Raw genomic sequence first — 17,338 nt, 5'->3', positions numbered from 1 at the left:
GCATGGCATGGCATGGCATGGCATGGCATGGCATGGCATGGCATGGCATGGCATGGCATGGCATGGCATGGCATGGCATGGCATGGCATGGCATGGCATAGCATGGCACGGCATGGGGCATTATCCCTGTGCTGGCTGCCAGGTCCAAGGAAAGAGCTTTGTCCCTGTCAGAGTGCTGGGACTGGGCATCCCCTGCCTCTCCTGCCTCTGTCCTGCATCCCAATCCCACATCCCTGATCCCCCATCGTGGACCCTGCACCCTGCTTCCCACACCCCACTCCTGCATCCTGCACCCCACACCCTGCATTCCACAAAAGTACTCTCCATATGCACACAACCCACATCCCACACCTGCATCCCTCATCCTCAATCCTTCTTCTGGAATCCTTCATCCTGCATTCCGCTCCTGCATTCCAGTGCAGCATCCCAGCCCAGAATCTCAGTCCTGCATTCCAGTGCTGCATCCCAGCCCAGAATCTCAGTCCTGCATTCCAATGCTGCATCCCAGCCCAGAATCTCAGTGCAGCATCCCAGCACTGGACCCCAGTATTGCATCCTTCATTTCACATCCCAGTCCTGCATTCCAGTGCAGCATCCCAGTCCTACATTCCAATCCTTTGTCCTTCATCCCTATCCTGTATCCTTCATCCCACATCCCAGTCCTGCATCCTGCATTCTGCATTTGTGATTGCATGTCCCAGTCCTGCAGTCTGTGTCCTGTATCCTAATCCTGCGTCCCAGCCCTGCCTGGCATTCCTGCATCCTTCCTCACACATCCCGATCCCGCACGCCGGTTCTGCATTCCAACGCAGCATCCCGGTCCCGCATCCCTCCCTCCACGCCCCAGCCCTGCCCCGAGCCCGCACCGCCCGCCCGGGCGCGGCACAAAGGCCGCACTACAGCTCCCGGCGTGCCCGGGGGGGCCGGCGGCGCGCCCGCCCGCGCCTGCGGGTGCGCGGCTGCGGGAGCGCGCTCGGGGGGCGCGGGCGCGGCTGCGGGAGCGCGCACCAATCGCGGCGCGGCCGCGCCCCGGCCCGGCCCGCCCCGCCCGCCCCATCCCCGCACCGGGCGGGGCGCAGCGGCCGCGCTGCCATGAGCGAGCGCCCGGCGGGGCCGCCCCGCCGCGCCCCGGCCGCCCGCGCCCCGCGCCCCGGCCCCGCCCGCTCCGCCCCGGCCTCGGCCCCGGGGATGCCGCGGGGGCGGCGCGGCTGAGCCCCCCAGCCCCGCTGCGCCGCCGGCCCCGCCCGCCGCCGCCATGGCCGGTAAGCCCCGCAGCGGCTGCGAGGCGCTCCGGGTGGTGGCCCGGTGCCGGCCCATGAGCCGGCGGGAGGAGGCGGCGGGATACGAGCGCGTCCTGGAGCTGGACGTGAAGCTGGGCCAGGTGAGCATCCGCAACCCCCGCGCCGCCCCCGGGGAGCTGCCCAAGACCTTCACCTTCGACGCCGTGTACGACGCCAACTCCAAGCAGGCCGACCTCTACGATGAGACGGTGCGGCCGCTCATCGACTCCGTGCTGCAGGGCTTCAACGGCACCGTCTTCGCCTACGGCCAGACCGGCACCGGCAAGACCTACACCATGCAGGGCGCCTGGGCGGAGCCGGAGAAGCGCGGCATCATCCCCAGCGCCTTCGAGCACATCTTCACCCACATCTCCCGCTCGCAGAACCAGCAGTACCTGGTGAGGGCCTCCTACCTGGAGATCTACCAGGAGGAGATCAGGGACCTCCTCGCCAAGGACCAGAGCAAGAAGCTGGAGCTGAAGGAGAACCCCGAGACCGGGGTGTACATCAAGGACCTCTCCTCCTTCGTGACCAAGAACGTCAAGGAGATCGAGCACGTGATGAACCTGGGCAGCCAGACGCGCTCGGTGGGCAGCACCAACATGAACGAGCACAGCTCGCGCTCCCACGCCATCTTCCTGATCACCATCGAGTGCAGCGAGACGGGGCCCGACGGCGAGGAGCACATCCGCGTGGGCAAGCTCAACCTGGTGGACCTGGCCGGCAGCGAGCGCCAGAGCAAGATGGGCGCCCACGGGGAGCGCCCCAAGGAAGCCTCCAAGATCAACCTCTCCCTCTCGGCCCTGGGCAACGTCATCTCGGCGCTGGTGGACGGCCGGAGCACGCACATCCCCTACCGGGACTCCAAGCTCACCCGCCTGCTGCAGGACTCCCTCGGGGGCAACGCCAAGACAATCATGGTGGCCACCTTGGGCCCGGCCTCGCACAGCTACGACGAGAGCCTCTCCACCCTCAGGTTCGCCAACAGGGCCAAGAACATCAAGAACAAGCCCCGGGTGAACGAGGACCCCAAGGACACGTTGCTGCGGGAGTTTCAGGAGGAGATCGTCCGGCTGAAGGCCCAGCTGGAGAAACGCGGGATGCTGGGGAAGAAGAGGAGAAGGAGCAGCCGGAGGAAGAAGGCGATGGATGGAGAGGGCACCGTGGACAATGAAGGGGAGGACGAGAATGAGGATGGCCTGGAGAAGAACATGGAGAATTACTTGAAGGAGCAGAAGGAGAGGCTGGAAGAGGAGAAAGCCGCTATCCAGGATGACCACAGCCTGGTGAGCGAGGAGAAGCAGAAGCTGCTCCAGGAGAAGGAGAAGATGATAGAGGACCTGCGGAAGGAGCAGGAGGCCACGGAGCTGCTGGCCATCAAGTACAAGGTTTGTGTTGCCACACGTGGTCACCGACGGGGCCGGGGTACCTGCTGTGCCCCCAGCCCCTCGTGTGCAGGGGGAGCGGATCCCGAGCAGGGAGCCTGGGGGAGGTGCCCACCGCGGTGTGCAGCAGGGGGACCTCCCAAACAAGGTGTCCAGGCAGGGTCCCCAAGGGCAGCCCAGGCTGGGGCCAGGCTGGGGTGGCCCTCAGACAGGGACCTGTGTGGGGACACTGCATGGGGACTGTGTGGGAGGGGAGGGCCATGGGGGAGTGGGTCACTGGTGGCACGAGTGTGCTGTGCTCAGCTCTTGTCCCCTTCAGCACAACAAAGCAGCTTGTGTGGGAAGGGGGAGTGATGAGAGTGATGCTGCAGATTCGTCCCTGGTGGCCTCGGGAGCGAGCTCAGGGCTGGGGCTGGGGACGTGGTGCAACTGCCCCTGCCTGCCCCCGGTTCTGTGCAGCCCCTGGCTCCCTGGGCTCTGTGGGGGTCTGGCAGCTCTGCAGGGACCCCCATGTCCCTCCCCACCCCAAATCCTTCCTGGTACCCCAACCCAGAGCAGGGTGGATGGGGGCACCACCGCTGCCTCAGGGATGCTCAGGGATTTGGTGCTGAGGATGAGAGGGGCCACGGCAGCCCCAGCTGTGCCGGGGGTCTGGGCTGCACCTCCCCCTGCCCCAGCCCTGCTCCTGTCCCCACTGAGCTGGGGGATCCTGACCCCTCCCCTCTGCCCGTGGTGGCCGTGGGGCCGGGACCGCAGCCCCAGCAGTGGGGAGGGAGCCCCAGCACCCTGACCCTCGGCATCACACTCAGCACGGCCCCTCTGGCACAGCCCCTCTGGCACCGGCTGGCCTGGATGTGGGCACTGGGCTGGAGCAGGGACCCTCTGGGGGGGACATGCCCGGGGTGCCAGGGCTGGGCAGGGGTCTGAACCCTCTTCCATGGCCAGGGTGTGTTTGTTGCAGCCCCAGGGACACGCGGCCGTGCCCAGGGATGTGTGATTGTGCCCAGGGATGCGTGGCAGCGCCTGGATGCCTGCACAGAGACCGTGGGATCCCGCTGGGACGTGCCACTGGGGCAGAGGCGTGGGCTGCTGGCTGGCACCGCGGGTGTCCCGTGACGGGTGTCCCGTGACGGGTGTCCTGGCAGAGCAGGACGGCTGGCACAGGGGCTCTGCAGCCCTCCCCCATCTCAGGGGGTGCAGGTTGTGGGGTGCAGGCCGGGCTGGCTGCTGTCCAGCACAGTCTCCCTGTCTGGCACAGCAGGGCTGGCTCAGGGCCACTGTGTGTCCTGGAACTGCTGAGTAACACGGCAGGGCCGGAGGCGAGATGACACCATGTCCCTTTTGGTGGCCCTCGGAGCCGCTGCGCACACAGGGACCCTCTGAGACGGTGACAGCAGAGAGGTGTCACCTCAGCGAGCAAAAATCCCCCCTGTGCCAGCGGGGCACAGCCTGCTGTGACACTCACCCCGGTGGGCACTGCCCGCGGGGCACGGCGGGGACACCGGGTGGTCTCACGGTGCTCGTGGGCAGCTTTGCCACTCCGTGGGGCCAGGCAAGGAGCAAGGGCAGCCGAGGTGACGGGGGGGACACGGGGTGCCCACCACACCCACGGGTGCCACACTGCACCCCGTCTTGTTATCACACTGGTGGGTGTGGGCTCTGCCCCTGCCAGCCAGCCGGGACGTGTGGGACATCGTGCTCAGAGGGGTGGGGTCAGCCTGCCCCAGCAGATGTGCTCCTGGGCTCCCAGATGTGCATTTGGGCGCCCAGATGTGCATTTGGGGGCTGTGCCACAGGGCAGCTGGGTGCGGGCTGTGGGTGCTTCCAGCAGCCGTGCCAGGGGCTGATGCCGAGGTCAGTGCGAGGGAAAGTGCTGGGAAGTTCTTTGGGTGCCGGAAATGAGTTGCTGGGAGAGGCTTAGTGCTAAAGGAGATTGAGAGTCTCTTCGTTAGAGGGAATAAATGCCCTGGCAGGGAGAAGACAGTGGCACTGAGAAACCTCTTAATCTGGCAGGGATGGTGTCTGCAGGGGGGGGCTCTGTGGGAGGGGATGGCAGCGGGGCCATTGTCCCAGCATCCAGCAGGGTCCCCAGGGGACACTCAGCATCAAGGGGAGCAACTGGGACCAAGAACTGGGTTTGGAGGAGAAGGGGTGAGGGGCCCGTGGCACCCCAGTGCCCCCAGCCCTGGCAGGGATGGCACAGGATGGGGTGGGGGGCTGCCCTGGGGGGTGTCAGCCCCCAGCAGCACACACAGCCTGGGACACCCATCGGAAGGGAGGAAGGAGGAATCCCCAGGGTGGGGGGGCTGGATGGGGCACCCATGGGGGGCTGTGTCCCCACAGCACTGAGTGGCTGCGGGGGTCTCACTGGGTGGGAAGGGTAGGAGGGCACAGTTGTGGGGTGTCCTCAGTTCCCCCAGAACCCACAATGTGCCCTCTGCAGCTGGAAGGGGAAAAATGGGGGGGAAATCATGGAAATAGAGCCTTGTCCCAGGCAGCTGTCGATGGGGACAGGGGCCACAGGTTTGGCAGAGCCCCCACCCTGTGCACAGCACCCCATGGGGGACCCCTGCTCGGGCACATGTGACAGCAGCACCGTGGCCACCCTGTGTGCCCCCCCAGTGCTGGCAGCTCCCTTGGGGTGGCCTGGTGGCTCCCTGCCCCTCAGGGCCATGGCATGAGGGGGGCCAGGCCCTGTGAGGAGCAGGGCCCCGGATCTGGGGGGCACAGGGTCCTCAAGGGCAGATGCGCAGTGGGTGAGGGTGGCCACGTGCTGCTGGCAGAGGGGACATTTCAGAGGTGCTGGCCGAGCTGTGTGTGTGAGATTGATTTTTCACGCTGTGTGTGGTGTCCTGGGGACATCTGGGTGCGGCCCTGCTGAGGCCCCTGAGGCACAGCCGTGGCGGGCACAGGGTGACCTCTGGATTGTCCCCCACGGGCACCCTGACAGGAGAGCAGGGCAGCAGGGCACAGATACACACGTGGTGTGCACACACAGACACACAGGGTGTGCACACACAGATACACAGGGTGACCCCTTGATTGTCCCCCATGGGCACCCTGACACGAGAGCAGGGCTGCAGGGCACAGATACACACGTGGTGTGCACACACAGACACACACACTGTGCACACACAGATACACAAACACACAGGGTGTGCACACACAGACACACAGACACACAGGGTGTGCACACACAGACACACAGACACACAGGGTGTGCACACACAGACACACAGGGTGTGCACACACAGACACACACGGAGTGCACACACACACGGTGTGCACACACAGACACACAGACACACAGGGTGTGCACACACAGATACACAGACACACACGGTGTGCACACACAGACACACAGGCACACACGGAGTGCACACACACACGGTGTGCACACAGACTCACAGACTGTGTACATACATGGTGTGCACACACAGACACACACACACACACACTGTGCACACACAGACAGTGTTTATACATACAGTGCACACACACACAGTGTGCTCACCCCCTCACACGTGTGCACAGACACCCGGTGCTCCTAAACGTACCCATGAGGTGTGACCGTGTTCAGCCTGGCACAGGATGTGCTCCCTGTGTGTGTTTGTGTGTGCACACGTCCTGCACAGACCCGTGTGTCTGTGTGTGCACAGACTGTGTGTGTGCGTGCACATTTCTGTGCGCACATTTCTGTGTGCACAGCCTGTGTGTGCATGTTTGCCTGTGTGTGTGTTTGTGCACTTCTGTGTGCACAGCCCCTTGTGTGCACAGCCCCTGTGTGTGTATTTGTGTTTGTGTATTTCTGTGTGCACAGCCCTTGTGAATGTCTGTGTGTATTTATGTGTTTGTCCATTTCTGTGTGCACAGCCCCTGTGTGTGTATTTGTGTGTTTGTGCATTTCTGTGTGCACAGCCTCTGTGTGTGTGTGTATTTGTGTGTTTATGCATTCTCATGTGCACATTTCTGCGTGCACAGCCCCTGTGTGTCTGTGTGTGTATCTGTGTGTCCATTTCTGTGTGCACATTTCTGTGTGCACAACCCCTGTGTGTGTGTCTGTGTGTGTATTTGTGTGTGTTTGTGCATTTCAGTGTGCACAGTCCCTGTGTGTGTGTCTGTGTGTGTATTTGTGTGTGTGTCCATTTCTGTGTGCACATTTCTGTGTGCACAGCCCCTGTGTGTGTGTGTCTCTGTGTGTGTCTGTGTGTGTGTATTTGTGTGTGTGTCCATTTCTGTGTGCACATTTCTGTGTGCACAGCCCCTGTGTGTGTGTGTCTCTGTGTGTGTCTGTGTGTGTATTTATGTGCATGTCCATTTCTGTGTGCACATTTCTGTGTGCACAACCCCTGTGTGTGTGTCTGTGTGTGTATTTGTGTGTGTTTGTGCATTTCAGTGTGCACAGCCCCTGGGTGTGTGTCTGTGTGTGTATTTATGTGTGTGTCCATTTCTATGTTCACATTTCTGTGCACAGCCTGTGTGTGTCTGTGTGTGTGTCTGTGTGTATTTGTGTGTGTATTTATGTGTGTGTCCATTTCTGTGTTCACATTTCCATGTGCCCAGCCCCTGTGTGTGTGTCTGTGTGTGTATTTGTGTATTTGTGTGTGTGTGTCCATTTCTATGTTCACATTTCTGTGCACAGCCCCTGTGTGTGTGTCTGTGTGTGTATTTGTGTGTGTGTGTCCATTTCTATGTTCACATTTCTGTGCACAGCCCCTGTGTGTGTATTTATGTGTGTGTGTCCATTTCTATGTTCACATTTCTGTGCACAGCCCCTGTGTGTGTATTTGTGTGTGTGTGTCCATTTCTATGTTCACATTTCTGTGCACAGCCCGTGTGTGTATTTGTGTATTTATGTGTGTGTCCATTTCTGTGTTCACATTTCTGTGCACAGCCCCTGTGTGTGTGTCTGTGTGTGTATTTGTGTATTTGTGTGTGTGTGTCCATTTCTATGTTCACATTTCTGTGCCCAGCCCCTGTGTGTGTGTCTGTGTGTGTATCTGTGTGTGTGTCCATTTCTGTGTGCACATATCTGTGCACAGCCCCTGTGTGTGTGTCTGTGTGTGTATCTGTGTGTGTATTTGTGTGTGTGTCCATTTCTGTGTGCACATTTCTGTGCACAGCCCCTGTGTGTGTGTATTTGTGTATTTGTGTGTGTGTCCATTTCTGTGTGCACATATCTGTGCACAGCCCCTGTGTGTGTGTCTGTGTGTGTGTCTGTGTGTGTATTTGTGTGTGTGTCCATTTCTGTGTTCACATTTCTGTGCACAGCCCCTCTGTGTGTCTCTGTGTGTGTATTTGTGTATTTGTGTGTGTGTGTCCATTTCTGTGTTCACATTTCTGTGCACAGCCCCTGCGGGGGCGGAGGCCGGGCTGCAGCTGCCGCACATCTCCGGGCTCGCAGCTGTGCGGAAGGAAGCGGGGCCGGGGCAGCCCGGGCTGGGAGCCAGGCCCCGGGAGGGGACACACGTGTCACCCGCCCCCTGGAGGGGACACAGGCGTCACCCGCCCCCCGGCTGGCCACTGCCGCCGTGCTGAACCAGCCCCAGGCTGCCGGGGCTCCATGGAGTTGTGGAATTGTGGGAAAAGCCCTTCAAGGATCACTGAGCCCAACCATCCCCAGCACTGCCCAGGCCACCACTGACCCCTGTCCCTGAGTGCCACATCCACAGAGCCTTTAAATCCCTCCGGGGATGGGCACTCCAGCCTTCCCAGGGAGGAATTGTTCCCAATTTCCAATCTAACAGTGCACAGCCTGCTCCCCGTCAGCAGTGCAAGCCCTGAACTCTCCCACCTCCCATGGGATGGGGACGGGGGGCAGGTTTGGGGCACCACCCGGTGAGGGTGGCGTGGGGCAGAGCCCGTGGCTGGCAGTGCCCTGAGCCCTGTCCCCTCCAGGCCATGGAGAGCAAGCTGCTCATCGGGGGCAGGACCATCGTGGACCACACCAACGAGCAGCAGAAGATGCTGGAGCTGAGGCGGCAGGAGATCGCCGAGCAGGTATGGAGAGGTGACAGGGGGGTGACAGGGGGGTGACAGGGCTGTCCTGGGACCGGTCCCCGTGCCCAGCCCGGCTCCAACCGCGTCCCTGTGCCTCAGAAACGCCGGGAGCGCGAGATGCAGCAGGAGATGCTGCTGAGGGACGAGGAGACCATGGAGCTGCGGGAGACCTACACGTCCCTGCAGCAGGAGGTGGAGATCAAGACCAAGAAGCTCAAGAAGGTGAGAGCATGGCAGGAGGGGACAGGGGCGGGGATGAGGACGTCCCTCCGCAGGGCTCCCCAGCCCCGGGGCAGGGCTGAGGTGCTGCTCCCCCTCCCAGCTCTACGCCAAGCTGCAGGCAGTGAAGGCCGAGATCCAGGACCAGCACGACGAGTACATCCGCGTGCGCCAGGACCTGGAGGAGGCCCAGAACGAGCAGACGCGGGAGCTGAAGCTCAAGTAGGTGTTTGTGAGTGCTTGGGGGTCCCCTGGGCCTGGGTGGATCTGAAGAGCTGGGTGTGCAGAGCAGAGGTGGGGGGCTAAGAGCAGGGCTGGGGTGGTCAGAGCAGGATTCAGGGGCTCAGAGCAGGGCTGGGGGGCTCAGAGCAGGGCTGGGGTGGTCAGAGCAGGATTCAAGGACTCAGAGCAGGGTTAAGGGGGGCTCAGAGCAGGACTGAGGGGCTCAGAGCAGGGCTTGGCTGTTGGAGCAGGATTCAGGGGCTCAGAGCAGGGCTGGGTGGCTCAGAGCAGAGTTGGGGGGCTCAGAGAGAGGATTGGGGTGTTAGAGCAGGGCTGGGATACTCAGAGAAGGCTTGGGGTGCTCAGAGCAGGGTTGGGGTTTTAGAGCATGGCTCAGGGGCTCAGAGCAGGGCTGGGGGACTGAGGGGATTGGGAGGCTCAGGGCACGGTTGGGGTGTTAGAGCAGGGCTGGGGTGTTAGAGCAGGGCTGGGGTGTTCAGAGCAGGGTTGGGGTGTTCAGAGCAGGGTTGGGGTGTTCAGAGCAGGGCTGGGGGGCTCAGAGCAGGGCTGGGGGGCTCAGAGCAGGGCTGGAGGGCTCAGGGCAGGGCTGGGGTGTTCAGAGCAGGGTTGGGATGTTCAGAGTAGGGCTGGGGTCTCAGAGCAGGATTCAGGGGCTCAGAGCAGGGCTGGGGGGCTCAGAGGCTCAGAGTGGGTGCAGAACCGAAGGGATTGACCCCACCCAGAGACAGGGCCAGCCCAGCCCTGCCCAGCTGTCAGTGGTGGCACAAGGTGTGGCCACTGGGAGCTGTAGGAGTCCAAGAGTTGCTGAGAGAGGGGAAAAACCAGGAAATGTTCCAGCAGGAACCCTGGCTGTGGCTGAACCTGGGGAGGGGCAGTGGTACCCCCGAGGGTACCTGGTGACCTGCTTTGGCCCCCACACCGTCCTGGGAGGGACAGCAGCTCTGGGGACTCGGGGTGACCCCGGCTCCCTGGAGCTCCCTGGGCAGAGTTTTCCCTGCAGGAGCCTCCCACAGCTGCAGCTGCTGCTCCACCGCCCCCGGGGGTTTGTTCTCACTTCAAACACTCCTCTCGTTCAGTGTCTGTAATCCTCCCAGGTATTTACAAGCACTTCAGCATTTTAGGGTGAAACAGTTTCACTACAAACAGAATTCCATCTCTGGCTTTGCCCCCTCTCTCCTCCAAAATGGTTCTGACTGGAAGCCACAGCTCACTGATGCAACTCATTGCCTCAAAACTGTTTTTGATAGCTGCTGGACTTGCCCCAAAAAACACTGGAAAAAAGATTCCCTCCGGGGTCCACTTGGCATCATTGAGCTTTCCTTGATTTTCAGGTCGGGCAGTGGGGAAGCAGCCGTGGGAGGAGAGGAGGGAGAGGTCCTGGTCCTGCCTGGAGCTCCCAGGAGTCCGGGCTCCTCTCTGATTCCCATCCTCTCCTGCCTCTGTGGCTGCATCTATGGCTTCAACCTCTCCACTTCCATCACATTTTCATCCTCTGGATGTTTCTCCTCCCTTCCATGTCTCCTTCTCTTCCTGCCTTCCTCCCTTCCCGACCTGTTTTCTGTCTCCTTCCTCTCCTGCTCTGTCCCTCAGGTACCTGATCATCGAGAACTTCATCCCTCCCGAGGAGAAGAACAAGATCATGAACCGCCTCTACTTCGACGGCGACGAGGACCAGTGGAAATTCCAGCCGCTGGTTCCCACCGGGGGGTACGTCCCTGTGTCCCTGTGTCCCCGTGTCCCTGTCCCTGTGTCCCCATCCCTGTCCCCGTGTCCCTGTGTCCCTGTGTCCCTGTGTCCCTGCGTCCCTGTGTCCCTGTGTCCCTGTCCCTGTGTCCCTGTGTCCCTGTGTCCCTATGTCCCTGTGTCCCTGTCCCTGTGTCCGTGTCCCTCTGTCCCTGTGTCCCTGTCCCTCTGTCCCTGTGTCCCCGTGTCCCTCTGTCTTTGTCCCCGTTTCCCAGTGTCCCCTGTGTCCCCTGTGTCCCTGTGTCCCTCTGTCCCTGTCCCCGTGTCCCCATCCCTGTGTCCCTGTGTCCCTGTGTCCCTGTGTCCCTCTGTCCCTCTGTCCCTCTGTCCCTCTGTCCCTGTCCCTGTCCCTCTGTCTCTGTGTCCCCATCCCTGTCGGGGCGCCCCGGGCGTGGCACTGACGTCCCCCGTGCACTGCAGGAGCAGCTCGCAGATGAAGCGGCGCCCCACGTCGGCCGTGGGCTACAAGAGGCCCATCAGCCAGTACGCCCGGGTGGCCATGGCCAGGAGGGCTCACCCGCGCTTCCGGGTACGGCGGGGACACGCCAGCGTGGGATGGGCTTGGATGAACGGGGGGAGGGAGGGAGGGATGGAGGGAGGGATGGAGGGAGGGAGGGATGGAGAGATTGATGGATGTCTGTGAATGAGTGGATGGATGGATCCGTGGATGGATGTGTGGGTGGAGGTGTATGAATGGGTGGGTGGGTGGATGTGGATGGGTGAATGTGGATGGGTGCATGTGGATGGATCCATGGATGGATGGATGTGGATGGAGGTAGATGGATGGATGGTGGACATGGATGGATGTGATGGATGGACATGTATGGGTGGATGGAGATGTAGGGATGGACATGGATGGACATGGATGGACATGGATGGACATGGATGGACATGGATGGACATGGATGGTGGACATGGATGTGGATGGATGGATGTGGATAGATACATGGATGGACAGATGTGTGGATGGAGGTGGATGGAGGTGGATGGATGGAGGGATGGATGGATGGATGGACATGGATGGGTGGATAGAGGTGTGGGGACGGATGAATGGATCCGTGGATGGATGAATGGATCCATGGATGGATGGATGTGTGGATGGACGTGGATGGATGGATGCATGTATTGATGTGATGAATGGATGGAGGGATGGACGTGAATGGATGGATGGATGGATGGATGGATGGATGGATGGATGGATGTGTGGATGGATGGATGTACATGGATGTAGGTGTGTGAGTGTGTGGATGGGCAGGTGGATGGGTGGAGGTGAATGGAGAGCTGGAGGTGGATGGATGAAGGCAGACAGTGAGTGGCTGGGTGGAGGGGTGGATAACACAGGGAGAGAAGATGGAGTGAAGCTCACGAGAATCTGGAACATGCTAATTCAAGCTCCCAGCTTTATCCTCCCGGCTCCAGCCCTGGAGCTCCTGGCTCTCTGGCTCCAGCAGCCCCTGCCATGGGGAAGGACAGGGCTGCTCAGCCCTGGGAGAGGCTGGGAGAGCCGGAGCACAGCCTTGAGCCACAGCCCAGTGTGGCCATGCCAGGGCAGCCCGGGGAGGATCCCAGTCCCGGCAGCTCCTCCGGCAGCGTGGGCTCCAGAGCTGGAGCAGCGCTCTCCCCACGGTGACCCCGTGTCCCTGTCCCTGTCCCTGTGCAGGCTGAGAACATCATGTTCCTGGAGCTGGACCTGTCCCCGCCCGCCATCTTCGAGTTCGAGCGCAGCAGGGACGCGGGCGAGCCGGACGCGCGGGCGCTGCACCTGGAGCGGCTGCTGCGCCTGGACAGCCTGCTGGAGCGGCCGGCGGCCTCGCGCCTGCGCAAGTCCCGCTCCTGGTGAGTGCCACGGCGCGGGGACACGGCGCGGTGACACGGCGCGGGGACACGGTGCGGTGACACACCGCGGTGCCATGGCATGGTGACAAGGCGCAGTGCCACGCGCGGTGCCACGCCGCAGTGCCACGCGCGGTGCCACGCCGCGGTGCCACGCCGCGGTGCCACGGTGACACACCACGGTGACACACCACGGTGACACACCACGGTGACACGCTGCAGTGACACCGTGTAGTGGCACACTGCGGTGCCACGGCATGGTGACACGGCGTGGTGACACGGGCGGTGACACGGGCGGTGACACGGTGCGGTGACACGGGCGGTGACACGGGCGGTGACACGGGCGGTGACACAGGCGGTGACACACCACGGTGACACACCACGGTGACACCCGCGGTGCCACGGCCCCAGCCTGCCAGGGGCCTCAGGAAGGTGCAGCAGGTTCTGAGCGTGTCCAGTGCCTCTCACAGCGGCTCGGGATAATCACAAGGTGGCTCACTGGGAGTGTTCTGAAAAAGGAAATGGTTTTAATTAATGATAAAATAACAGTACAAAAACAAGACAAAAGCCGTGCACTGATGTAGGAAAGCCCCTACACCTGGCTAAGACACCCCAAAAAGCACCTGAGCACCTCTGTGCTCCTTCTCGATGTTTTAGGAGGGCTCTTGGCTTGCTGCCCAATTTCTGAGGAGCAGCTGGAAGGTGCAGGAGGTGCTCCTGTGCTGGCACCGAGCCAGTCACCGTGTGAATATCACAGAGGATTCCAGTCCATTTTCCTTTCAAGTTCAGAAGTAAACCAAAACTCTTTTCCTTATATAGAGCAATTGCTTGGGTGTGGGAAATGCACTGCAGCACGTGGGACCCAGAGGGGGCTGGGGGCAGGGAGGAGTCACAGCAGAGCTGGAAAGGCCTCGTCCCATCGGGGCTGACCCTGCCCGTGCTGCTGGCTGTGGTCAGAGTCTGGAATGTTGCTGAGGTTGTGCTGTGGAACAGCAGCGTGTGGAGCTGCTGGAGAGAGCCCAGAGGAGCCTGGAGCTGCTGCAGGGCTGGAGCCCCTCTGCTGTGGAGCCAGGCTGGGAGAGCTGGGGGTGCTCACCTGGAGAGGAGAAAGATCCAGGGAGAGCTCAGAGCCCCTGCAGGGCCTGAAGGGGCTCCAGGAGAGCTGCAGAGGGACTGGGACAAGGGATGGAGAGACAGGACACAGGGAATGGCTCCCACTGCCACAGGGCAGGGCTGGATGGGATCTTGGGAATCAGGAATTGTTCCCTGGCAGGGTGGGCAGGCCCTGGCACAGGGTGCCCAGAGCAGCTGGGGCTGCCCCTGGATTCCTGGCAGTGCCCAAGGCCAGGCTGGACACTTGGAGCACCCTGGGACAGTGGGAAGTGTCCCTGCCATGGCAGGGGGGGCACTGGATGAGCTGTAAGATCTCCCCAGCACAAACCATTCCATGATTCCCTGACATTGCCATATCCCAGGCCCAGCGTATCCTCGCACTCATCAAGGGCTGTCCTTTGGTGCAGGTGCCCAGGAGAAGGGCTGGATTCTGGCGGGGTGGGAAGGCAGGGCGGGGCAGCAGACCCAGCGTGTCTCTGTGTGTGTCCCCAGGTGCCAGACGCCGCGGTCGCTGCCGTCCTCCACCACCCACGTGTCCCTGGCCTCCGGCTCCCCGTGTGCCGCCCCGCTGCCGGCCCAGGAGTGACGGCCTGGACGTCCCGGACTGAGCCCCGAGGGCCGAGGGGACCCGGCGCAGCGGCCCCAGCGCGTCCTCAGCTCTCAGCTACTTTGTGTGTGTTTGTGCGAGACACGAACGGCCCCGGGCCGGGGCGGCCGCCCCTCCCTCCTCCCCTCCCTCCTCCCCCTGCTCCGCCCCCTGATCCGGATCTGTCACTTTATTTATTTAACCTATTTATTTACGGAGCGGGTGACGGGGGCGGGATTTGCTCTCGGACTGACGGACATCCCAGCTGGCAGCGGCACCGTGCTGACCGCCCCGGGTTTGCCCAGCTCCCTGCACTGCCTGGCACGGGCTGGGCACGGGGACGCCACCAGGACACTGCTGCACCCAGGCAGGAGGGGCCTGGGTCCCTCTGCGGGGGCTTGGGCAGAAGCTGAGGCTGCCTGGCCCCTGGTGCTGGCCTGGCTTTGCTGGCTCCAGGGAATCTGGAGATTTCTGCATGGATTGGGAGACTCTGGTGGCAGCAGGGACACCTCACCCGCTGTGGACACGGCTGCCACTCCTGGGGCACCAGCTCCATCCACGGGGCTTGCAGAGTCACCAGAACACGTCACCAAGAGCCCAGGGCCCTGTCCTCCTGTGCCAGGCCCTGGAGATGCCCTGGAGACAGCCCCACCGAGGTTCCCAGCTCGCTCCCACCCTGCCCGTGGGTGTGCAGCTCCTGAGAACAGCCGGAGGTGGGAATGTCCCCCTCCAGCAGCCCCCAAGGACAGGCTCAGCCTGGGAGCAGCGCTGCCTGCAGAGCTGAGAGAGGCCCCGTCCTGCAGCTAAAGGCAATGGAGAAATTGGCACAAGGAGGTGACAGCCAGGGCAGCGATGGCACCGCTGTCCCCTGGGCAGTGGCACACAGAGGGCGCCTCTGTCACCTCCTGTCTGGGACAAAGTTCCTGGTGGGTTGTGGAGGATGGGTGTGAAATGGTGACGGGTCAGGGGGGAGCCCTGTGGGGAGTGAATCCTGCCCCGACAGCGCTCGGGGTTCCTGTGGGACATGGGAGGCTGGGGAAGGGCCAGGCCAGCACCTGTGGTGTCCCCAGGATGGCAGAGGTGGGGACATCCCTGTGTTTGGTGAGATCCTTATGGATGAGGGAGCGAGCCCTGGCCCTCCTGGGAGGAGATGGGTCAGCAAAGGGCGGGACAGGGAGGGCAGGGCCGAGAGGATTGCAGAGAGGGAATGTCCTCTGTCCTCACAGAACGGGTGAGCTTGGAGGGGACCCTGGAGCTCCTGCAGTCCCCTGGAGCTCCTGCAGTCCCCTGGAGCTCCTGCAGTCCCCTGGAGCTCCTGCAGTCCCCTGGAGCACGGGACTGAGGGCTGTGTCCAGGTGGGTTTGGAATCTCCCCGGGGAAGGAGGCTCTGGCCAGGCTGTTCTTTGCTGTTGGACTGCTCTCTGCTCCCCTCGCTGCCTCCTGCACTCAGGACAGGGCTGAGGGAGCAGGGCACGGGCATGGAATGGGAACATCCAGAGGGAGCCAGGAGCTGTGCCGAGCTCAGGGCCAGGCAGGCCTCACAGCAGCCGTGTCCCATCCACGCATGGCTCTGCTGGGCCATGCACTGCCCGTCCCAGCTGTCCCTGCCACATCCCTGCGCTGCCACAGGGGATCTTCTCCCCTTCCCATCCAACACTGTCCCACCTCGAGCTCTCCATCTCTGCCCTCTGCCCCCTTCCCTTTCCCATCTGTGCCCAGTGAGTCCCTGTGTCCCTCCAAAGGCTTTGTCCCCTTCTCCCCCAGCCCGGCCCTGGCTCGGGGGCACCGTGGGGAGCTCCGAGGACCGAGTCCCTCCTCTGGCAGCAGCCAGGCCGGGCTGGGCTCAGCCGGGAGCAGGGGAAGGTGTTGGAGACGGGTCCCGTCCGTGGTGTGGGGTCAGGCCTGTCCCCAGGGACACCCCGCACCCAGGGGTGTCCGAGGGTGTCCCCAGAGCGAGCTGGCCCTGTGAAACCATCCCCTCCCTGGCCAAGCAGGGCCGGGCTGGGCAGGGCTGGAGCAGCCTGGGACAGTGGGAGGTGTCCCTGCCATGGCAGGGGTGGCACTGGAGGGGCTTTAAGGTCCCTCCCAGCCCAAACCAGTCTGTGGTTCCCTGATGCTGTGAAACAACCGTGGGTGGGAGAGCTGGTTCTTTATTTAATTTCCAGGGCTCAGGAAGCACAGACTCAGAGTGAGGAGAAGCTTGGGGCTCCTGCAGGAATAGGATTTCCTCCCTGCCTTGTTTTGTAGCAGTCCCAGCTCCCCCTCAGTGGGTCAGCAGCTCGTGGAGCCCGGAGGTGATGAACCAGGGACCTTCTCCTGCCTCCGCTCTCACCCGGGGTGTGGGAAACAACTCAGGAGCTGAGGGTGTGCTCATCCCCAGGCCTGCCCCGGGCCTTGGGGCATCCTGGGGAGGGCGGCTGGGATCTGGGAAGGGTGGCTGTCCCTTGGGAAGGGTGGCTGTCCCCAGGAAGGGTGGCTGTCCCCTGGGAAAGGTGGCTGTCCCTAGGAACGGTGGCTGTCCCCAGGAAGGTGCCTGTCCCCCAGGCCACTATCCCCCAGTACCCGTTGGTTGTCCCTGTGCCACGGAAGGCACGGGCCCGGGCCCCGCCCAGCGGGGCTGCGGGAGCCGAGGGATCCCCTGGAGCCCAGCAGAGCCCGGGGGCTGCGGGAGCCGAGGGATCCCCTGGAGCCCAGCAGAGCCCGGGGGCTGCGGGAGCCGAGGGATCCTCTGGAGCCCAGCAGGGCCCGGGGGCTGCGGGAGCCGAGGGATCCTCTGGAGCCCAGCACAGCCCGGGGGCTGCGGTCACGGAGGGATCCCCTGGAGCCCAGCAGGGCCCGGGGGCTGCGGGAGCCGAGGGATCCCCTGGAGCCCAGCAGAGCCCGGGGGCTGCGGTCACGGAGGGATCCTCTGGAGCCCAGCAGGGCCCGGGGGCTGC

General features: G+C 62.6%; 1 protein-coding gene across 1 annotated transcript; it reads left to right on the top strand.

The window, feature by feature from the left end:
• The first annotated feature begins 1,137 nt into the window (after positions 1 to 1,137).
• Positions 1,138 to 16,554, top strand: KIF3C (kinesin family member 3C). Its single transcript, XM_063422461.1, has 8 exons — positions 1,138 to 2,668; positions 8,564 to 8,665; positions 8,765 to 8,887; positions 8,988 to 9,106; positions 10,718 to 10,834; positions 11,291 to 11,399; positions 12,531 to 12,706; positions 14,309 to 16,554. The coding sequence occupies exons 1-8, from the start codon at positions 1,256 to 1,258 to the stop codon at positions 14,400 to 14,402; spliced, it is 2,253 nt and encodes a 750-aa protein (XP_063278531.1). The 5' UTR covers positions 1,138 to 1,255; the 3' UTR covers positions 14,403 to 16,554.
• The last annotated feature ends 784 nt before the right edge of the window (positions 16,555 to 17,338 follow it).

This window comes from Prinia subflava, chromosome 2, assembly GCF_021018805.1.
Source record: "Prinia subflava isolate CZ2003 ecotype Zambia chromosome 2, Cam_Psub_1.2, whole genome shotgun sequence".
Lineage (NCBI taxonomy): Eukaryota > Metazoa > Chordata > Aves > Passeriformes > Cisticolidae > Prinia > Prinia subflava.
The sequence above is the reverse complement of the archived record's forward strand: the minus strand, read 5'-3'. Positions and strand labels throughout refer to the sequence as shown.

Bases quoted from the DNA above. Each gene is read 5' to 3' on its own strand.
- KIF3C (XM_063422461.1), top strand. From the start codon at position 1,256: ATGGCCGGTAAGCCCCGCAGCGGCTGCGAGGCGCTCCGGGTGGTGGCC. The intron at 8,888-8,987 runs GTGAGAGCATGG...TCCCCCTCCCAG, and splicing joins AGACCAAGAAGCTCAAGAAG to CTCTACGCCAAGCTGCAGGC. The intron at 12,707-14,308 runs GTGAGTGCCACG...GTGTGTCCCCAG, and splicing joins CTGCGCAAGTCCCGCTCCTG to GTGCCAGACGCCGCGGTCGC.